The 22453-nt window shown below is 61.2% G+C and overlaps 1 protein-coding gene and 1 long non-coding RNA gene across 3 annotated transcripts in view; one reads left to right on the forward strand and one right to left on the reverse strand.

Moving 5' to 3' along the window:
• LOC120391433 overlaps positions 1-22453 on the forward strand; it is a 341872-nt gene that overhangs the window by 271247 nt on the left and 48172 nt on the right. The window lies entirely within an intron of this gene.
• LOC120391382 (adhesion G protein-coupled receptor E5-like) overlaps positions 4512-22453 on the reverse strand; it is a 1047477-nt gene continuing 1029535 nt past the window's right edge. The window contains exons 5-19 of one of the 2 annotated variants that reach the window (XM_039515025.1): positions 19307-19462; positions 13221-13352; positions 12132-12181; positions 11621-11722; positions 11056-11227; positions 10355-10471; positions 9819-10051; positions 9395-9559; positions 8211-8402; positions 7515-7735; positions 7057-7123; positions 6649-6740; positions 6070-6238; positions 5040-5129; positions 4512-4619 (exon numbers count right to left, since the gene is read on the reverse strand). In XM_039515025.1, the coding sequence (XP_039370959.1) occupies positions 4611-4619; positions 5040-5129; positions 6070-6238; positions 6649-6740; positions 7057-7123; positions 7515-7735; positions 8211-8402; positions 9395-9559; positions 9819-10051; positions 10355-10471; positions 11056-11227; positions 11621-11722; positions 12132-12181; positions 13221-13352; positions 19307-19462 (1967 nt within the window). In that variant the 3' untranslated portion in view covers positions 4512-4610. The remainder of the gene's footprint in view (positions 4620-5039; positions 5130-6069; positions 6239-6648; positions 6741-7056; positions 7124-7514; positions 7736-8210; positions 8403-9394; positions 9560-9818; positions 10052-10354; positions 10472-11055; positions 11228-11620; positions 11723-12131; positions 12182-13220; positions 13353-19306; positions 19463-22453) is intronic. The other variant, XM_039515024.1, reaches the window with a different exon arrangement.

The raw sequence follows: 22453 nt of genomic DNA on the forward strand, positions 1-22453 counted from the left end.
GTCCTTCATTCTGACAGGGACTGAGGGACCTGCCACCGAAGACCTGGACGTGCCGCCCCAATAGCAGCCGGAGAGCCGCCCCTTGGTATTGGCCGCCCGTTGGTATTGCTTCTTTAGCTGGTGCCTGGAGCCAGCCCTGTCAATGGGATTAACAAAGAGACAGGGTGTGAGAAGTGGGAGATTTTCTTGTTTTTTTTCATGGGACTCAGCTTCCCTGGGTATTACTGGTTTAACGAGGGGAGGGGAGAGGGAGTTTGTTGTTACAGCGGACCGGAGAGGGAACTTGGGACCCCAGCCGATGGCCTGGAGGAGGGACACCCCAGCGACTGGTGACCTGCTGACCCGGAGACCCAGCTCAGGAGTCACAGCCAGTTCTGGCCAGTGGGAGGACAATGGGCTGCGAAGAGAGGACCCCATGACCAAACCAGCTGGTTCCAGCCAGAGGAAGGCGGAGAAGAGAGGAGGCCCAGGCAACCCTGTTTACCTGGAGAGAAGATAATCGACAGAGGTGGGGCCAGGAGTGTAGCTAGCGGGGTGCAGGGGAAGCAGCCGCTTCCCCTCAGCACATTTTCAAAAAGCGGCGCCTGCCAGGCCAATGCTGCACGGCCGGAGGAGCCATGGGGGGGGCGGTAGGCGCGGCTGGAGGAGCGAAGGGGCCGGCTCCTTGGCCATCGCGCCCCACACTCAGCGTGGCCTCAACATCTCCTGCAGTGGCTCAGGGCTCAGAGGCCAAGCGCTCCCCGCCCCTTGCTAATGCGGCGGGCCGGGGGAGGCGCGGGGAGGCGAAAGGGCCCCTGCGCCTTTATGGCCGCCTGGCTGGCGAGCCCTGCGTGGAGCACACCAAGCACCAGGAGCAGGCTGTGGACAGGCGGTGGCGCAGGACGGAAGGTGAGCAGCAGAGGTTTGGTGCCTTGCACTGGGGGTCCAGGCGAGGGGCTCCCCGGGGCCAGGCCCGCAGGGCAGGGGCGCTGGCTGCGCTGGCTGGACGGGGGGCCCTGGCACGGTGCAGGAGCCTGGGGCAGAGGGGACGGGACCCCATGGGTGGGGTCAGGCGGCGCAGCCCGGCAAGGGGACACCTGCAGAGCACACTGGGCAAGACTCTCCCCGGACCGTGGGGGGACGGGGGTATCTGCACCCCTGGGAAGCCCGCAGGAGTCCTGAGCCAGGCCCCGGGTTTAATCTGGGGGGGGGAATGGGAGGAGCCGGGGGGCGTGGCCAGAGGAGGAGCCAGGGGGGGCATGGCCAGAGGAGGAGCTGGAGGGACATGGCCAGAGGAGGAGCCGGGGGGGGGGGCTTTTTTATATTTGCTCTCCCTACACTTAGAATCTGGCTACGCTACTGGGTGGGGCCTGGGGCCGGGGATATCGGATGCCCAGATGGGAAGCAGGGGGGCTCTGGGCTGGAGAGGGGGAGCAGGCGGAGCCCACCGGGATGCAGGGGAGACTTGGATGTGCTGTGCTGAGGGAGGCCAGGCCTGAGGCCCTGAGAGTTTCCTAGGCTGTGTTCAGATGCTCAATAAACCCTCCTGTTTTACGCTGGCAGAGAGTCACTCCAGTCGAGAGAACAGGGTGGCGTCAACCCCTTTGGGGGCAGAGGCCCTGGGGGTCCAGAGCCAGTGGAGTCCCTGAGGGGCCCATGGCGAGGGACAGACGTGCTAAGGCTCAGGGAGGTGCAGCTCCAGGAGATGGAGGGGCTCCTGACTCCGAGGGAGGGTGGAACCCCGGGAAAAGGGCTGTCTCACTGAAAGGGGCACCCCCCATGGACTGCATGGGGCCAAGAGTGGGCACGATCTGTGAGTCTGTGACATGGGGAACGGGTGACTCGGTCAGTCTATGGGGACTGTGACCATGGGCTCTTCAGTCTAGCAGCCAAAGGGCTGGAAGCGAGACCCTCACACTGGAAATCGGCAGAGATGGCAGGGGTGAAAATGAGTCCAGTGACTTACTGGTATGCTGGATCCGGCTCTGGCCCCCTGAAGGGGCGCGGCCTCGGGTGGAAGGGGCAGGGCCGAGAAAGTCAGAGCCAGCCCCAGCCCACCCTTTAAGGTAAGTGCCACGCCTCTCCCCGGGCAGCAGCAGTAGCCCCGGGCTCCCGGGGCTATTTAAAGGGCCTGGGGCTTCCCTGCTTCTACCGCCCTGGCCCTGTAAATATCCGCCGGAGACCTGGGGAAGCGGCGGAGCTCTAGCAGCTATTTAACGGATCAGGGCGGCAGAGACAACTGGAGTCCTGGGCCCTTTAAATAGCCCCTGGAGCCCCCTGCTACCCCTGGGCTCCAGGGGCTATTTAAGGCCTGAGGCTCCTGCTTCTACCGCCCCAGCCTTTAAAGAGCTGCTGGAGCCCTGGAGTAGTGGGAGTGGGGCTCAGGTGGCTATTTAAAGGGCCAGGGTGGTAGAAGCAGCGGGAGCTCCAGATTTTTAAAATAGCCCTCAGAGCCCCGCAGCCCTACCCAAGGGCTTCAGCAGTTAAATTGCTCTGGTGGCAATTTAAAGGGCCTGGGGCCGGGCCACCCCAGTACAGCAAACTGGCTCTTGTGCTACGCTGTACCAGGGCGTACTGGCTTACTTTCACCTCTGAGGGAGGGTAAATTAACCCTGGAACAGCTTCCCCGGGGTGTGGTGGATTCTCAGCCCTGGCCCTTTCCAAATGGAGCCAGGACGTTCTGCTCTCAATGGAGCAGGAGTGAATCCAGGGAGGGCGGGGGCCTGGTCTGCAGCTGGTTGGTGTGACATTATTGATATAATCTGGGACCATATAAAACATGGTTGCAACCAAGGTCCTGTAGTGGCAACACATCTTATGTAAAGAAAGCAAAGAGTCCTGTGGCACCTTATAGACTAACAGACGTTTTGGAGTGTGAGCTTTCGTGGCTGAATACTCACTTCGTCAGATGCAGGGGGTCATATAAGGTGTCTAAGACCAGGTTCTGGGTTGCTGGTTATGATTATGCTGTCTATGTGCATGTGTCATTTTTTAGTTAAAGTTATGAATATTGGCTCTATCCTGTCTGTATTTCAAACTTGTGCTGTGCTTCTGGGAGACATCCCAGACAAGTTGGTGTTAGTTAGCCTGTTTGATGACCCATTAGCTATACAGTTGACCCATGGAGAGAAGGCAGATACATGGAGAGAAGGCTTGTAACTCAGCCAAGTATGCAGGGACTTGCCCATGTGACTCCAGACTCCATTTTGCTGTAATTTTCCACAGTAAGAACAAAGAGGTTCTTACACCTGGAAAAAACTATAAAAGGCTGATGCCTCATCTCCATCTTGTCTTCAAACCTGCTTCTTACCTCTGGAGGGACTCTGCTACAAATGGAAGCTCTACACAAAGGACTGAATGACCCATCCCAGCGGGGGATGTACTCCAGAGACTTGATTGAACCTGCAGTTATTCTATCACGGCTACAAGCCTGAACTAAGAACTTTGCCATTACTGCATGTAATTGATTCCATTTAACCAATTCTAGCTCTCATCTCTATCTTTTTCCTTTTATGAATAAACCTTTAGATTTTAGATTCTAAAGGACTGTCAACAGCGTGATTTGTGGGTAAGATCTGATGTGTATATTGACCTGGGTCTGGGGCTTGATTCTTTGGGATCAGGAGAGCCTTTTTCCTTTATTGGGGTGTTGGTTTTCATAACCATTCATCCCCAGGACAAGTGGCACTGGTGGTGATACTGGGAGACTGGAGTGTCTAAGGGAATTGCTTGGGTGACTTGGGGTTAGCTAGTGGGGTGAGACCAGAGTCCTCTGTGTCTGGCTGGTTTGGTTTGCCTTAGTGGTGGAAAAACCCCAGCCTTGGGCTGTGACTGCCCTGTTTTAAGCGATTTGTCCTGAACTGGCACTCTCAGTTGGGTCCCGCCAGAACTGCATCGTCTCAGTTGGACTCAGAGGATCACCGTGGGCCCAGCTGCCCTTAGAACGTGTCATCTAGAGGGTTAGAGCAGTGGGGGCTGGGAGTCAGGACTCCTGGGTTCTCTCCAGCCACCACACATGTGGCTCCTCGAAGCAGCTGTTTTTGTCACAAAACTCAATATTTTAATAACTTTAAAAAGATCATTTAAAAAAAAAAGTGTCACCAGTGAGACCCAGACAGCTGAGCCCTGGGGGCCGCCGCAGGCTGGGGCCGCTTGCCTCCTTCAGCTCAGGCCGTGTTGTACCGTCATCGGCCAAGGGCGGTGGCTGATGCTGCAGTCCCTGGGAGGGGCGGGGTCCTCTGGGGAGGGTTCATCACTGCTGGTTGGATTCATCTCCACTGCCTGTGCTCAGCCTGGCCCAGCATCGTACCGCAGGCGGGACAGGGACCCGTTCGCACCGAAGGAAAGGCGCCCCCTGTGGCCAGAGTACGTCGCGTCGGAGCTGAGCGGCTGCCCTGCTGCCTGTCGCTATTGCTGGTGATGCTGGCAGTGCGCAGGCCTGGGCTGGTGAGTGCCCAGCGGGTGGGGGCGGCTGGGCAGTGTAACGGTTCTACTGGGCAACCGTTGAAGCATCTGCATGGGGGGCCGGGTGTGTGGTGGGTCTCTGCTCACGGGCTTTTCTCATGTGCAAAGCTGCGGTGTCCAGAAATGGGATGAGCGCAAGAGAGCTACAACCCTGACTCCTGCGACGGCTACAGCCCCTGTTGCAAGTGGGGGGGGGAGGTTAGAGCAGGATTCGATCCCCACTGTCCCCTCCCCCCAGGCTGCCTCATGGTGAGTCAAAATGACAAATGGGGTCCTGGCTCTCAGCCACCCCCCCCCAAACTGGGGCAGACCCAGGGGTCCTGGCTCCTAGATCCCCCTTCCCCCTGCAGAGCTGGGGACAGACCCCAGGGCTCCCAGCCCCTCTCTGGTTTCTAATTCCTTTTCAGCCCAGCTCTGCCTCGTTTCTCTTCTAAACCCGCCCCCCAACACAGGCAGGAGGCAGTGAGCACTTGCTGGGTGGGGTTTGGCCATGGGGGCTGGAGCAGGAGGGGAGGGGGGTGGGGGGTAGAAGGGCTGCAGGGCAGAAGGCTCCTGCGCTGTTGTGGAGCCTGGCCTGGTCCGGCCCCCCCCTTTACCCGCGTGGTGGTCGAGCTGGAGAACTTGGAGTACTTGGCCGGTCCTTTGAAGCTGCCGCAGCTCAGCCACCTGCGGTACTCGTCCCTCACCTGGCAGGAGAGAGGAGAGGGCTGGTCACCCCACGGCGCAGGGGAGCTCATGGGGGTGGGGCCTCAGCTGTAGGGAGACAAGGGCCCAGAACTGGCCGGGCAGGGGGGGAGCTCTCAGCTACCCCAGCCCCAGCCCCTCCCAGCAGAGGGCACTGGGGGGAGCTCCCAGTGGGGGGCGCTGTGGGGCAGGAGCGCTGGCTGGTGGGGGGTGTGATAAGTGGGAATGTTCTTAATGTTTTCTCTGAATAGTGTGTGGGTGCCTCAGTTTCCCCGATGCATTTCCCAAGTCTCTAGGTGGTGGGATAAGGGGGTGTGATTGGTGCAGAGCCCGAGAGGGCCAGTGTGATGGTGTCTGCACAGAGAATGGCCGACACCCTGTCTCCTGGCAACTGATGGCCTGGGCCCTCCCCTGCAAAGTGCCAACTGAAGGTGTTGGAGAACAGAGATCAGGTGACCTCCTGGCCCGGAAAGAGACAAAGGCCAGAGGAGGGGCTGGGGCGTTTCAGTTTGGAGCTGGCTGGGGAAATGGGGGGAGCCCCAGGGCTGGGGTCTAAGCTCCCTGCCCCCCAAGATGGACCTGAGGGGTCCTGTTCTCTGTACCTACAAGCTCCGTTTTGGCCTGCGAGCCTGTCAGCTAATCAACCTTCCCTTGTACTGGGTGGCTGAGAGTCACGGTGAATCGCAGGAAGTGGGGGGTGCGGGGCCCTGACTCCCCCACACTCTGTGACAGGGGAGCTCCCAGTGGGGGCTGTGGGGCAGGGGTTGAGTGCCAGCTGTGGAAGGAGCCTGGGGTGGGGCAGGGGTGGGGCGCTGTGGGGCAGGAGATGAGTGCTGGCTGGGGGGGGGCCCGGGGGGGTGCTGTGGGGTGAGGGTTGAGCACCGGCTGGGGGTGCCTGGGGAGGGTGCTGGGGCGGGGTTGAGCACCGGCTGGGGGACTGGCCTGTTTCTTGAGCAGACAGTGCAGCAGGAAGATGAAGAGCCCCTGCAGGCTGTTGAGGATGGTGAAGATGTAGGAGGCGACCAGGCTGCGCTGGTTGAACTGGAACATGCCGAAGATCCAGGTGGTGCCCAGGACGCAGAGCTGGGCGATGGCCGTGATGGTGAGCACCCTGCAGGGGAGGGGAACCAGTCACATGGCCCCGCCCCTCCACCAGGGCCCACCTCCCCTCCCCCCTTGGGGCCCTGCCCCTCAGCCTCAGCTCCCCTCCCCTCCCTCCTCAGGGCCCCACCCCTTGAGAGTTTGCCCCACCGCCCCTTCTCTCCTAGGGCCCCACCCCTGGTGTCTGAAACCCCCCCCCGCATGTGACTGACGTCTCCTGCGCACAGCCCCACCTCCCCCGACTCCGCCCCCCAGCCAGTAGGCAGTGGGGGAAAATGTCACTCATATGTGGCTTCCTCCCCCCACACATGGGGGGATGACTTCTTGCTACTCTAATCCCCCCCCACAGCTCCCCCTACCCCGACGGAGGGCAGCAGTGCAGTGCCAGGGTCTGTGCTGCCCGGGGGCCGCGCCCGCTACCTGAGCTTCTTCAGCTGGCTCATGTTGGGGTTGATGTCAGCGAATTTCAGCGACAGCTTCCAGACAGTGACCACGAAGATCACGGCGTTGACCTGCCGGGGGCAGGGGAGAGGCAGGTTGGGAGGGGGGCAGCTGTGTCCCGGGGGTGGGGGCTATGGGATCTGCCAGCTGTGCAGCCCCTGGGGCAGCCCCTTGCCTGGGCCAGGGGTTCCCCACTCCCCATAGTGACCCTGCTTGGCCCCTGGAGGATGGGGACTTGGGGTGGGGGAAGCAGCGAGGGGCCCAGCTGCCCCAGAGCGGGGGCTGGGTGGCTGGGGAAAGAAGCGAGGGCAGCTGCCAGCCAGGCCCTCAGGGGCCGGCCAGGGGGCCAGGCGCTGGCAGGGGGCTGGGCTGGGGGAGGGGATTTACCAAGATGATGATGCAGACGGGCCCCAGGAAGCTCCAAATGAATTGCTTCTCCAGCGAGAGCCAGCAGCTGTGGGGGGAGGGGCAGACACGGGTCAGTCACTCACCTGCCAGCAGGGGGCACTGCAGGGTGGGGTCTGTCCCTCCCCACTGGCAGAGTGGGGGATGGAGACTTTCCAGCCTCCCCTCCCCCCGCCCCATGGTGCCCGGGAGCTTCCCTGTGTTGTTCAAGTGTCCTGGGCTGGGGCCCTGGCCCAAGCAGCAGGAAGGTGCCCCCCTCCCTCACGCTGGCCTCACCCACCCCATGGGGTCCCACCCTCCCCTCCCCTGGTGGGCCCGGATGGCAGCGGCCGCCCGGCTGAGCCGCTCCTGCCCCCGTGTGCTGCCTGGGCACGGGGCCCTGTTCCCCTTGAGCCCCTGGCTGCGAGCACTGGGCCTGCCCCCCCGGGCCGGTGACTCACTGGCGCGCCGTGCCGTAGCCCTCGCTGTAGGTGGCGGCCGAGACGCCCACGATGAGGGCCGGCACGCCGTAGCCCAGCAGGAACATGTAGCGGCGCCTGAGGCCGTGGGGGGTGAAGACCTGAACCACCAGCAGGTAGAGCTCAGCGCCCTCCAGGCACATCCAGCAGAAGGCGGCCAGGAAGAAATAGTGCAGGAGCCCGGCCACCACGCGGCACACCACCTGCAGCCAACGGGACGTGGGACGTCAGGGCCGGGCTCCCGGCTCCTCCAGCCCCAGCCCCTGGCAGCAGGGGGCGCAGTGGGGAGCGGGGCAGGAGCACTGGCTGTGCGGGAGCTCCCAGGTACTGAAGCCCCAGACACTGGGGGAACTGTGGGGAGCAAGGCAGGAACACTGGCTGTGGGGGTAGCTCCTGGTTCTCCAGCCCCAGCCTGTGCAGGGAGCGGGGCCCAAGGCTGGCTGGGGGTGCTGCCAGCATACGGCTCTGTGGGGTGTGGGGCCCACGGCTGGGTGGGGGGTGGAGCTGCCTGGGGGGGGCGCTGCCGCGAGTGGGGCCTGAGGCTGGCTGGAGTGGTGGTCTGGGGTGGGGGGCGCTGTGGGGAACATGGCCCAAGGCTGGCTGGAGGGGAGGTTAGAGGAGGGGGGGTGCTGTTGGGAGCGGGGCCCGAGGCTGGCGGGGGAGGGGAGAGCCGGGTACCCTGTTGCCGGTGCTGGAGGTGCCGGTGAGGAAGACGGTGTAGGCGATGAAGAGCGCCAGGCAGAGGTGCAGGTGGATGGTGGTGCGGGGGCCCTTGAGGGCGCGGCAGAAGAGGAAGGTGACGATGGCCAGCAGCAGGCACAGCAGCGAGATCACCAGCCCCACCTTGGTGATGACGTCCAGGGTCCAGTCCTGTGCCGGGGGTGGGTGCGGTGAGGGGGTTAGTCAGGGTCCCGCCCCCCCCAAGGCAGCAGCCAGGCCGGGCGTTAGGGGACAGCCGGACTAGCCTGTCGGCCTCGCTCTGCGCCGCGGCTGGGAGCGCCCCCTAGTGGCAACACTGGCAGCCTGCGGGAACCAGAGTCTGGCTGAGTCCAGCCGCCCAGATGGATTCGATGCTGCCCAGCCTGCCCTTCCCCACCCCCGAGGGGCTGACCCACAGCCCCAGGGCCATGGGAAGCCGAGGGGGCTCTAGGGTCACCACCCACCAAGGGGGAGTCCCTGGCACCGATCCCTGCAGGACGGGGGCGCCAGAAAGTGCGAGGGGCCGGGGCTGTTCCCCTGTAGCAGAGAGCAGAGCGCCCCCGCCTGGCGGGAGGAAGCCCCTGCCCAGCAGGGAGCTGCTTTTAGACCAGACCGATGCGCTTGTGGCTACGGTGCTGCAGCTCAGGACTCCTGGGTTCTACCAGCTCTGGGAGGGGAGCAGGATCTAGGGGTCAGAGGAGGGGGCTGGGGGCAGAACTCCTGGGTTCAGTTCCCAGCTCTGATGTCACCTCCCTGTGTCTGTCTGAGTGAGGCATTTAACCCCTCCCTGCCTCTGTGCGATCGGGATGGGGATGCTCCCTGCCCTGCAATGCAATGGGGTGAGCCCCCTGCCCCTGCTGCCCCACAGCTTCCCAGCCAGGCATGTTGGTCGCTGTAGCCCACGAAAGCTTATGCTCAAATAAATTTGTTACTCTCTAAGGTGCCACAAGCCCTCCTGTTCTTTTTGCTACCTGGGGAGTCTGCCTGTCCCCTGTGGGGAGGGGGGGCTGCTTGTGCTCCTGATCAGATCCAGGGCCCTGCCTGCCGGTGGGGAATGGGTTTACTCCAGGGGGAATCTGGAGTGACTCCTGCTCCACAGGGGAGGATTGAGGGGATGAGCAGAACCAGCCCAGCCCCGAGGCCCCAGCGAGGGCTGCACCTACCTCCAGCTCGTAGAAGGCCATGAGCACGGCGAAGCTGGTCAGGTGGTTGCACTGGCAGCGGGTGATGGTGGCGTTCAACTTCTGCAGGGTGCAGCCGTCGGTGGCCCAGCGCCTGCTGCCAGGCTCCCAGTAGGCGCAGAGGAGGCGCAGGTTGGTCTTGTTCTCCTGGGCACAGAGAGACGCTTGGTGCATGGGGGGCAGGAGCGGGGTGGGGGGCTGGCTGGAGCTGGTGTCCCCAGGCCGTGAGAGGGCAGGTCGGGGGGGTACGAGGGGCTGGGCTGGGGGCAAAGAGCATCAGTTTGTCCCTGGGTGGGAGGTGGATTCACCTGTTGCCCAGGGTGGAGAGTGTTACTAGAGATGGGCCCAGGTTCTGCCCCCCAGTGGCCCAGGCTCTCCTCCCCCCATGCCCAGCCCAGGGGCTCACCGGCACTGGGTGGCTGAAGCGGATGCTGACGGAGAGGCCGAGTGCCTGGGGGTTTGGGTCACTGATGAAGGCCGACACCACTGGAGACAGCACACGGTAGCTGGGCCGCCCCGGCTCCTGCGCCCACTTCGCCGTCCGGCCGATCTCATTCCACTCGGGCGCCTCCACCCGCCCAGCACCATCCAGGATGGGGCTCATCCCCTGGTATGTCAGCAGCCCGGCCAGCGTGAAGCCTGCGAGGGACAGAGGAGATGGATGAAATGGGGGCAGAAGGGGCCCTGGGGCAGACAGGTGCCAGGGGGCGCTGTGCTGCTGGGGGTGCTACCCCCAATGCCCTGGCCATACCCCATCCCCCTACACACCCCAGCCTGGTGCTAGGGGGCGCTGTGCTGCTGTAGGTGCCATCACCAATGCCCTGACCATGCCCTGTCCCCCTACACACCCCAGCCTGGCACCAGGGGGCGCTGTGCTGCTGCTCCCAATGCCCTGGCCGTGCCCATCGCTATACACACCCAGCACAGGGGATGACCACATACCTTCGTTTTTCTGTCCTGGGGCTCTGGCCCACTTTAATTCCATCTGTGTCTTGCTCTGCTGCAGCGTCACGGTCTCCTGGCTCTGGGTCCCAGCCTGCCTGACCGCCAGCCCCAGCTCTGCAACCACAATGCCAGCCAGGGCTCACACCAGAGAACATGGAGAGGACGCCTGTAGCTAGGCAAGGTGCTTTCCTGGCTGTGGGGGGAACTCCCAGCTACTCCAGTCCCAGCCTCTCCCAGGAGGGGGCGCTGTGGGGAGTGGGGCAAAAGCACTGGCTGTCAGGGGGAGCTCCCTTCTCCCAGCAAGGGGTGCTGTGGGGAGCAGGGCGGGAGGACTGGCTGTGGGGAAGCTCCTGTCTTCCAGCAGGGGCCACTGTGGGGAATGGGGCGGGAGCACTGGCTGTCGGGGGGAGCTCCCATCTCCCAGCAGGGGGCACTGTGGGGAGTGAAGCGGGAACACTGGGCTGAGTGAGGAGCTCCCATATCCCAGCAGAGGGCGCTGTGGGGAGCAGGGCGGGAGCACGGGGATGTGGGAGGGAGCTCCGCCTCCCAGCAGAGGGCGCTGTGGGGAGCAGGGCGGGAGCACTGGCTGTGGGGGGAGGAGCTCCCATCTCCCAGCAGGGGGCACTGTGGTGAGTGGGGCGGGAGCTTAGTCTGCGGGTGATGAAGGCCCAACTGGGGCCATGTGGCCAGGTGCTGACCTGTGCCGTTGGGGGATGCGATGCTGATCCTATCACGCACAGTCAGGCCCAGCGTTCTCAGCAGCTTCTCCACTACGGCCATCAGCTCCGTCGCGATCCGGTGTCTCCACTCCACGCTCTCACCCTGCTGCCCGACCAGATTTATCTGCTTCTCCAGAATGTCCAAGAAGCCCTGGCCAAGCAAACGTGGGAGGTGTTGGTGTCACAGTGCCTGAGCCCATGCCGTGTCCCCCATTCCCAGATTGCTAGTCCTCCACTGCCTTCCCACAATCCCCTTGAAAGGAAAGACAAGTTCTCCTGCCATTGACATCGCTGCCTGGGAGGTCAGACTAGATGATCACAATGGTCCTGTCTAGCCTAGGAACCTAGGAGAGCCAGCTCCTTGGGCACAGAGCCCACTGGAGAGGCAGGCATGGGAATTTCTGGGCAGTGACACTGTTTATTTATCTCCTGTTCCAGGCGCTTCATCTCTATAGATCGCCCTGGGACTAGATCTGAGTAGGAGCAGCGATTCCTCCCCCTTACGAGAACAAACCCAGCAAGGCCCCGAACTTTGGCTTGGCACCTGCAGCTTTTCCTTGGCATTCTGAGAGTTCATCTGCTTCAGCTCCTTCAGCATCACCTGGCAGAGGCTTCCCACCTGTGCCTGGAAGCTGCCCAGGAGGTTCTGCAAAACAAGGCCCAGGCCTGGCTCAGGAAAAGAGATCACAGAATTGCAGCCCCCACCCCCCCAGCCCGAGAGGATCCCTCGGGTCCGAAGCCAGGCGCCAGAGGGAGCGTGGGCAATGCCCCGTCTCTCCCCCAGGGGGTGCACGGCATTTGCAAGGGATGGTGGGGGACGGCGGTTGCAAGCTGAGGTGTGTTGCAGCAGCCTGATGCTGCTGATCCTGGAGGGTGAGACTCACCCCAGGGGCAAAGGCCTGGGCTGTGGCTGGACTACAGGGGCTCCAGGGACTGGCCACTGGCTCTTTGCCCAGGGGCGAGTTTGGCCCCAGAATCCTTGTGGGGCGAGATCAGTGAAAAGCAACGTGGTCCTAAAGGGGAATCAGGTCTCCCGGTGTCTGTGCCCCACTCACCTTGGTTCTGGCAGAGCTGTCATCATCCAGCAGCAGGGGGCAGATGAGCTCTGGGGATGGAAAGGGAGGAGGAGTGAGAGATGGGCGGGGGGAAATGCGGGGTCTGGCTGGGTAGGTGCATGCACCAGAGCCAGACACAGAGAGCAGGACTCATTCCCTCCAGCAGGGGGAGCAGTGACCCTCCCCCGCTACACACACACATTCAGCCAGGGCCGCCCAGAGGATTCAGGGGGGCTGGGGTCTTCGGTGGCGGGGGGAATTGCTGTCGAAGACCTGGCACTTCGGCGGCGGGTCCAAGGGTGGAAGGACCCCCCGCCACGGGTCTTCGGCGCACTTAGGCAGTTTTCCGGGGCCCCCGGAGCGAGTGAAGGACCCTGCTCCGGGGCCCCAAAAAATTCTCGCGGGGGGCCCCTGCAGGGCCTGGGGCAAATTGCCTCACTTGGCCCCCATCTGCCCATCCTCTGCCCACAAACCGATCTCTGTGAAAGGATCCCTCCCGAACCCCGTCCTGGGGGGACTGAGCCGCAGTGGGGTGGGGCGGGGGCTGTGGAATCATCCCAGCCGTATCTCCCCTCAGCCCTCTCCCCCCAGCTGTGGATGGTTCTGGGGTGTGTTTGGGGGGCGGGGAGGAGAATCCAGCAGGGAGCCCCTAGTGGACCCTAGGCACAGAGTGCGCCCCCTGCTGCCTCTTCCCAGGGCAGAGAATCCAGCTGTGCAGCAGGAATACAGGCACTGCTGGGGGGGGAGATGCCCGGCCCCTGGCTGCCCTGCTCACCCCTCCCCGGCCTGGCCCTGCTCCGCTCCCAGAGCCAGACCTGGGCTCGCTGGTGCCTGTGGCTCTGAGACAACCGGAAACACCCCAGTGGACGGACAGGCTGGGCTGGGGGAGGTGAGGGCCTGGAGGCTGAGCCCTCCCTGGCCAGGGCTGAGACCCAGAGGGACCCCGTCCATGGGGGGCAGGGGGCTGGTGCACCGTCCCAGACCAGTTCCCAGCTCACTGCCCCCTGAGGCAAGACCTCTGCCTGTGTAACCCCAGACCCTGCCCAGCCCCCCAGGTGTCCCCTCCATGCCCCCCGCGGCAGGACCCACCTTGGCACAGGGTCGTGTTCCTGTTGGAGGGGACGTAGCCGGCCCGGCACTCACACCAGTAGCTCCCGATGGTGTTGATACACGTGACGTTGGGGCTGCAGATATCTGGGGTCTTGTTACACTCGTCGATGTCTGAGAGGAGAAAGTGTGTGGGGGGGTGTCACACACAGCACGGCTGGGGGCTCACGAGGGGAAAATGACCATGGAGACATCCCCCCCCATTGCAGGGGACGTGGTCTGTCGGTCAGTCTGTCTGCTCCATCTACCCTCCCCCCATTCTATTCTCCTTTCTTCCCTGCTACGTGCAGGGCCCCAATCCCTGCGGCACAACCCCTCCCCCACCCCCCAGATCGGGGGCCCAACCTTTTCCAGACCAGGACCCTGCGATCCCCTCCCTGCACCAGCCCTGACAGAGTGGGGTTAGGGGGGGGGGCCCGATCAGCCAGTTAAGCTGCAAAGGGGAAGTGACTCAGGCTGCGTGCAGGGCGCTGGCTAGAAGGAAGCTCGCCTGGGAGGGGACAGGTGGGGCTTCTCTACAGCCCGAGGGCTGGGCCCAGTGGTGGGGGCCTGAGGCGAGGGGGGCTAGGAAGCCCCGAGGGGGGGCTGGGAGCCCGGAGGAAGGGTTTCGCTAGCAGGCAGAGGAGAGAGGGGTCTGGCTTTGAAAGGCTCCCCCAGAATGGGGATCACAGCGTGACCTGGCCGGATGGCCGAGACACGGGGCAGCCGCGACTCCGGGAGCTGCAATGGTAGAGAAGAAAGGGGGCGCTGAACTGGAGCTAGTTGCCAGAAGGGGGCGCCACACTCAGCATTACAGACCCCAGCCCAATGGGTCCCTCCGCTCGGGATACACCCAGCCCCTCCTCCCTGGAGCACTAGGAGATGGGTGGGTGGGCTGCACCCTGGGGAGTGCAGGGGAATTGGGTGATGTCCCTTTAAACTAGTTTCTTTGCTCTCTGGTTGTGCTCACGGGGCACAACCAGAAGCCCACAGACCCCGACATGCAGCCAGGCCCTGCACGGCTGGTAAACGGGTTGTTTGGAAGCCAGCTGGATCCAGGGGATCCCCCTATTCCTAACATCGTGCAGTGAGCAACGGCCCAACGTCCTTTCCCGGACCCTGCTGTGACCCCCAGGCCCAGGGCCCTGTGGGGTGAATCCACCGAGCCCTCGGACGGATGATGCCAGCTCGACACTCACTGCCGATCCGGCCTGTGGAAGCCAGAGCCAGAAGAGACCAGCTCAGCCTGACCCCCAGCATAGGCCCAGCCGGAGTAATCACCCAGCGGGTCACCAATCCGGCCCCAAATGGAGGGGACTTTACTGCCCTTGCCGGTTCCTGGGGCCTTTCACCATGGTGGAGAGTCTGATCTGATAGACGGGCCCCGCCCTGCCAGGGCACAGAGAGCCCTGCCGTGATCTAGCCAAACACTGGAGGGACGTGCACCCGCCAGGCTGCCAACGCGGGTAGCGCCAGCTGCTGGGCAGAGGGGGATACACAGGGGATGTCGGGGCTCCATGGTGCAGCGGGGTCACTCACCCCTTGCAGGGAGTGGGGTTTTCTACCTAGGGACCTGGCTTGTACATGTGGAGACACACTCATTCTGGTCAGCCCCTGGGGAGCCTGCAGTCCTGTCTGGGGCAATGAGAGATGGAGAAGCAGAGAAGGGATGAAAACCCCTTGAAGTCAGTGGTGCTGCACCAATTTACACCACAGGGGTTCTGGTCCCCACTTTGTGACCATTTCACATACAGCAGCACTGAGTTGGTGGCGACAGGTGCATCATCCATCATTCCCATGGGTTGGGGGAAGCGGTTGACCTGCTGCAGAAATGGCCATGACCGATTCTCCCGGAAATCCCAGCCAGGAACAAGTGCTGGAATTCAACATTCGCCTGCTTATTAACCCAACATTTCAGCCGTCCAATCAGGAAGCAGAGAAAGACCATGGGCAACAAATTGTACAACCTCAGTGACAACTTTTCAGAGCAAACAGTTAGCCAATAAAATCACAGACATTTATCCACCCGAACAATTGAAGGGTCAGCCGGTTTGCAGGCTTGGATCAGCATGCAGAGCTGTTCTGCTGACTCCCCGTGGTGTTCAGATCAGCAGTGGCTTATCAGTCACCATCCCTGGGGACAGATGGGTAGTGATCCTTCCTGAGGAAGTAGGGGCAGAGCCACAGAAGAAAGCTAAGCTCTCCCCGATATTTATCCATAACGCTTCTGCTTCTCACAGAAATCCTTGTGGCTAAAATCCCCTTCATCTGGACATCAGCAAACAAGCAGGGAGAGTCCAGAGCACTCACGGATCCTTCCCTTGGGCTGAGTTCCAGCAGCTCTTTCCCAGACTCCACCCCCTCTCTTTCCCATGACAGCGTTTTCCTATTTCCCGCTACGCCCCTTCCCCTCGGTCGTTATTTGCATAAAGGCAGCACCCAGAGCGCTGCACACACACGGCCATAAAGAGCTTCTAGTCTAAATGGACAAGAGGTGGGAGAGAAAACTGAGGCAGGGAATTGCCCAAGGAGACGTAGCAGGAACAGAGCTGGGACTAGAACCCAAGTCTTCAGAGTCTCACACCTGACCCACTAGACCTGTCTCTTTCAACTTGCTTCCGCCATAAAAGGTCAAGAATGTGTCTCCCCTGCCTCACCATGCGGGTTCTACCCTCTGCTCCCCTCACTGAGAGGCGCTTTGTGTCTCCTGGCTCACGGCCGGGAATGCATCAGGGCTGGAAAAAAATCCCTTGTTCCTTTGGCAGGAAATTCAACTTTTGCTCCATTGTTAAACCTCTTGGAAGGCAACAGACCTACGCCATGCCTGTGAGGGGGCTTGTATGTGCCAGCCTCTAGCGAATGCCGCTGAACCACAGAACAAGGAGAGAGCAAGTTTGTCTTGGTCTAGCGGCTGGTTCCCATAAGTAGATAACAGCCTGCTACAATGACTGGCTAATGGAGTTACTCCCTTAGCTCCAGCAGCTGAGCTGTGGGCTTTCAGCAGACAAGTCCTGGGTTTGATTCCTCCTGATGACCCAAGCTGATTCCTTTGTGATACCAGCTGCTGAAGGTTCACTTAATGGGGTTCCAGAAACGAATGGGCTTTTTGAGCCCAAGCTGTATTAAAGATTGTCCAACACAGAGTCCTCCGCCCAGTTTGCTTTGCAAAGACCTGACCTTCCCCCACCTCAAGCTCTGCTATGAAAGAGCATCTTGGGCTCTGATTGCAGCTGCAGGTTTGGGGGGATGCTGCCGCTTCTAATGACATCCCCAGTGCCCTACGCTCCTGCCTCAGTAGAATTAAGCAGCACAGCAAGAGACATGATGACCTTCACTCCCCGGGCTCAGTTTCCAATTTGTAAGACAGGTTGGGAATCAGAACAGACACTTTGCCCACGTGTGGCGCAGAGAAAGAGCGAGACCTCAGAGCAACCTGGTTAGTTTCCCCATCCATGAATGCTGGTTAGTGTCAGAGATCCCGGGTAAGCTCAGTGACGGTGCATTAACAGCATCGCCAGCACCAAGCAATCAATAAAAACCCCAAACCGTGAGCCAGGCTGCAAAAATGTCACGAGATTGGTTTAAATATGACAAGATTTTTTTTTAAAAAATCCATTTGATTTTAGCCAAAAGTGGAATCACGTGACTCCGGGAGGTGGGGCTTTAAGGCAACACCACACGTTAGCAACACTGCAGACAAGCCAGAAACAAGCCTTTGCCATGACTGTTTCCAGTTCCTGTTGTACCTGTGCAGATCTTAGCCGTATCCTTTTGACTCTTCCCAAATCCCCAACTGCATTTACACATGTAACGCCCTGGCATGTTGATGCAGTTCCCGTGGGGCTCACAGATTGTGGCGTTTCACTGGCACTCGTCAATGTCTGCAAGGAGGGAGAAAGCACTAGGCCAGGCTGATCTAGGAGCTGGACCTTGGGCACTGGGGGACGCTGCTGGGGGATAATCCAGGCATCCGACATGCACCGTGCGTTGGGGAGACAGGACTGGTTAGAGCCAGGAGTTCAGTGACTGGGTCAGCGAACGGGAGCAAGTGGCTATTGTCCGGAATGAGCCGCTTCAGCTGGGAAGGGAAACGCAGCCCTGCCAGGACACGCGCCTGCTGCTTGCTAAAGCTCCCAAGCGGATCTGGCGATGCCCAGTGCCGCAATATCAGTGCAGAGGGCAATGCCTGAATGAGCCGCCCGCCCCTGGTGGGGACAAATGGGAAGCTACTTTGGAGGAAGGGGATAGAAAATAACATGAGGGCTGGTCTAATGCCTGGATATCAGTCAATGGGGTGACCTCCTCTGCACCCCACGAGCTGCCCTGGGCACACCCTTGAACACAGGACAGTGCAGAACCAGAGGGGTTCAGAGACAGGCAATGAGAATGATCAGGGGCCTGGAAAAACCCTCTGCGGAGAGAGACTGAAAAGACTGGGACTGTCACCTTAGAGTGAACGTCAGAGGGGACGTGTTAAGAGTCTATAAATGACTGACGGGGATAGGGAAGGGAGATGGGGAGCTTCTGTTCTCCCCACCTCATAACACGAGAGCAAGGGCCAGTCAGGGAAGTGAGAAGAGGGGAAATTCAGAACGGAGCCAAGGAAAGGCTGTTTCACGCAATGTGCGATTAGCCGGTGGAACTCCCCACCACAGGAGTCACTGAGGCCAAGAATTTAGCAAGATTCCAGGAGCGACTGGACATTCCTATGGATGATGAGAACAGCCAGAGGGATCATAGTTAAAGGGCACAAATGTTTGGGAAGAGAGAGAAAACGTCCTGCTGTGGGGCTTCAGCCCAGCTGAGTATTAGAGACCAGGACGTGAGGGCAGATTATCCCCCGGCTGCCACTGCAGGGCTCTTCCATCGTCCTCTGCAGCATCTGGCTCTGGCCCATTGGAGCCGGGATACCAGGCTAGATGGGCCCCAGCTCTGATCCCGTCTGTGCTGTGCAAGTGCCACTTTACTTGTGTCTCAGCCTGGCCTACACCACGGTTTTGCCTCTTCAGAGGCTGAGCTGCTCCCGGGGCAGACTGAACCTGTCAGAACCTACCGGCTGCATCCTGCCAATTGCTGCCTCCTCCACCACTCGACCCTGCGACACTTGCGGGTTCTCCTGACAGCACCAAGGCAGCTCCGCGTTTCCAGAACCTGCTTTATTCTGGAAACGACGTACAATCGGGTTCCGCCCCAGAAGGCTTCCAAGAATCCATGCAGGATGGGAACGGAGCTTCCAGCGTCCTTATCCATCCCGTCCTGGTGCGATTGGGATGTTTATAGCGGGTAGTGCCACAGTCGGGGCCCCGTGGTGCCAGGTGCTGTACACACATCCAGCCACAGCACAGCCACTGCTCCAAAGCTCTTTCCCCAGCTCCGATGCTCTGTCTGCTGGAGAAGGGGGGCCATGCGCTGGGTGTCTCTAGGGGCTTAAGTACACGGGGAAATTGAGGGTAACAGCTCCTGTGGAATCGCTCCCCGTCTGGACACTCTGGACTGGAATAATCAGTGCGCTTCCAAAGAGAACAGCGATCGCCATCAATCCCCCCGGGGCCAAGCCCTAGGGATTCTCCACACGGCTCCCGATACCAGCTATCCCCGCACAATCCCCGGGGCGCTGGCTGAGATCCCTGCGGCGCTGATTTCTTCTTGTGCCTAGACCCGCCCCAGGGCACTGGCTGGGGTGATCCCACATGGCCTGGGACTGGCGCAGGAACGGCTGGGCGAGGTCTCTGCCAGGGGAAGCGTTTGAACCAATCGGCTCCTGAGTTCTCCCAGTGCTACGGCCTGGTGCTCTGTGCCCCCCAAACGGGGGTGTAACGGGCGGTTTCCATGGGAACGGCCGGCTGGGACTTGACACAAGCTCTAACTACCGGCTGAACGTCGCAAACAAGGGCCTGGAACGCCCCGGCCCCTTCTCCGGTCAGGCCACCCTGGCTGCCTACGGGGGCATAATGGCCCCCTAGGAAACACCCTCCCACCCAGGGGGCTCCCTGCCAGTGTGGGGCTGGAAAAGGCTCTGCTCCCAGCCCTGAGGGAGGGGGCAGACTGGGGGCCTGAGCAGGGTGCGGTGGGGCCAGGGGAGAGCTCACCCTGGCAGCTGTTCTCATTCGCGTGTGTGAACTTGGCTTTCCCAGAGCTGGGCTCGTAGCCATCGATGCAGGTGCAGGAGTAACTCCCAGGCACGTTGTTGCACTGTGCGGTGCGTCCGCAGTCTGGTGGGCTCGGCCCAAGACACTCGTTAATATCTGTAATGCAAGAGGGGACGCTCTGTACAGTCCTGGCAGGGAGACGTTCCCTGTATCACCCTCCAGGTCCCACACTGTGTGAGCTGGGTAACAGGATCCAGGCGACCAGGGCCCTGAGTCTCCTCAGTTAGCCATTTCTGCTGCTGGAATGTCAGAAAGAGCCCCTCCCCCCCCCCCCCGAGTCTCCTAGCCCAGGTATGGGGTGGGAGGCGAGGTTCAGCCCCACAAACACCCAGATCCCCCATGTGACAGGAGGGTGGGGAGACTCCCCCTGTATGTTGGGGGCGGGTGACAAGCTGCTTCTCCTTTGCCCCCTCCCTTCTTGGATCCCTGCAGGTGGGGGGGGGGATTATAGCCAGGGCTGCCCCCTTCTGCTCCCATGGGGCCCCTCTGCCCCTGGACACCCAGGGGCTGATTAGGGCCCAGGCTGGGATTCAGACGGGTCAGTGTGATGGCCCCCCCCCACCCTGTGCCCCATTCACAGAGCCCAACACTCCTGGCTCCTGCTGCTCACTCTGGAGGCCCCGGTTCGATCCCCAGGAGGGCGGCCCTCACCCGAGCTGCTGCCCCCCCCCATTCCCCAGCCGGGCTGAGCACCCCCAGCAGGCCCTGGAGTCAGTGGAGTTGGCTGCTCCGGCCCTTAATGCCCTGCTCTGTCCCAGCCCCCACAGGACAACGTGGGAGCCCCGTTACCGTCACAGGTCTCCGTTGTGTCAGTGAAGAAGCGATTCCCATGTGGCTCGTATCCATCCAGGCAGGTGCAGTGGGTGCTGTTCACACACTTGGCGTTTGCTGGGCACAGCATATGGCTGTTGCAGTCCCCAGTGGTACCTGCAGGCGGGAACAGCTGGGCAGGGTCAGCCAGTGCAGAGCAGCTCCCCCACCCCCCCCACACACAGGGGGATTGACTCCTTTCACACGCCCCATTTGCTGATTTTCATCCCTGGGTGCCTGGCAAACAGCTCCGACGCCTCCACCGCCTGGCCACAAGCTGCCTCCGCTGCACAGGAGGCCTTGGCTCCCCGGGGTGCCCCTGGCACAGACAGGCAGAGCCGCCAGAGCTCACCCAATTTTTGTCCTTTTTGTTGCTGTCGTCGTTACTCTCGTTAGCATCAATTTCAAACCCAAACCTTGCTTCGAACCAGAAAATGGGAATTGTTCGTTTTGAAAATTATTTCATCTCTGCCCCTCCTACCCCCAGCGCAATTTTTTCCCAGATAAAACCAAAAATTCCTCTGAACCGAATTGGCATTTTCTGGCAAAAAATGGTTCCTTGGGAAATCCCTGCCCGGCTCTGCTCTGGATTGACTGAGAGCGGAATCGTGCGTGAGGCTAGTTTGGATCCTGAGCTGCCTCCCATGACGCGGATAGTGACCTGCCTATGGGGGCTCCTGGATCCTTTAGCTGCCCCGTGTTTGGGCTCCGCTGGGATCCATCCCTCTGACCAGCGTGAGGGGAAGGATCCCAGCGCAGCTAAGCCGGCTGCAGGGCTTGGGATTTGCAGCAGAGCTGGGCTCGGGGTGCAGAGTCTGGATCCCAAACACCCCCCAGCTGGGCACGTGGGTCCCAGGTTTCAGTTCAGCCTGATTTTATGGGAGGGGCACCTACAAATGCCTCTTCTAACGTCTGAGCCATCAGGGGTTTGATTTGGGCTGGTCGATAACCCGGCCCTTGGCTACAAAGGGGACCTGCCCCTCACTCCAGCCCCCAGTATAGAGCCCTGGGCCCCAGGGTCTATTCTCTGCTGGCCACGGGGCTGGGAAGGGAAGGGGAGGGCTACACAGGGGCCTTCTCCTCTCCCCTGCACGCACCCACCGTGCTCTGTAAACCCACCCCAAGACGCCCACACCAAGGGGCTGCTCCCTGCTCCCCAGACCCCTGACTCTGCTCTCCTCCCACAAGGGAAAGGGGCCGGAGGGGGCGGAGGCCGGAGCCCGGGCAGCCGGGAGCACTGGGGAAGGTTAGCCAGGAGGAGTCAGTCTTACCTTGTACGCCAGGAGTCTGGACCACGGTGCCCCACAGGCACAGGGCGATGCAGAGCCCTGGAAGGCAGAGACAGGGTGAGGCCCCATGGGCAGATGGTAACCGTCACTGAGCTGCACACACCCCCAGCCGCCCCAGTCCTGCCAATCCTGGGCCAATGGCCAGTCAGGGCCCTGCCGATGGTGGAAGTAAAAATGCAGAAACCTGGTGCGCTGGGAAATCAGCCCCAGTTGGGATCCCTGGTCATATTTTTACCTGATTCCATTTTGGAACTGGACTTTTGGCCTGACACCTACCCCTGCTCTAACCACTAGTCCCATCCCCCCTCCCCTCTCCTCCCCTCTGAACTGGAGATAGAACCCAGGAGTCCTGATGCGCAGCTTGGAAGCAGGGCCAAACTCATTTTATATGATGCGTGTCAGCAATTTTTAGTCTCCACCATTGTGGGCTAGACTGGAGCACAGGGGACCTGAGCCCCAAGGCCAGTCCAGCCCCCCAACACCTTCCCCCACCCCCATCGAACCTTTGTGTCCACAGAGCGGCACTGCACAGCCTCAGCCACTAGGGGGCACCACAGCCCCACACCAAGGCCCTAGCCCCAGGGTCCATGCTGGGCTGGGTCTGGTCCCTCAACTGTCCCCCGAGTCCCCATAGTGCCTGAGCAGGATCATTACTCACATGCCAGGCACACACACCGCACACGCTAGTGTTCACATGCACACACACTGTGGCATGCACACAAATGTGTAGATGTGTGCTCACGTCTGTGAACAAGTACCGATGTACACACCGGTGCGCCCACACCCACGCACGGGAACACACGTGTGCTGCACACTCATGCACGGGCACAGAGGTTCAGACCTGTATGTTCACACATACCAGCAGCCTGCTGCAGCATCAGATGCAGGGACAGGGTCTCCAGAATCCCCCATGTACCCCCTGCTGGGTCAGCCCAGGACTGCAATAATAACACTCCAGCACTTTACCCAGGGCTTGCTGCTGCTGCTG

The sequence above is a fragment of the Mauremys reevesii genome, linkage group 25, assembly GCF_016161935.1.
Source record: "Mauremys reevesii isolate NIE-2019 linkage group 25, ASM1616193v1, whole genome shotgun sequence".
In the NCBI taxonomy this organism is placed as follows: domain Eukaryota; kingdom Metazoa; phylum Chordata; order Testudines; family Geoemydidae; genus Mauremys; species Mauremys reevesii.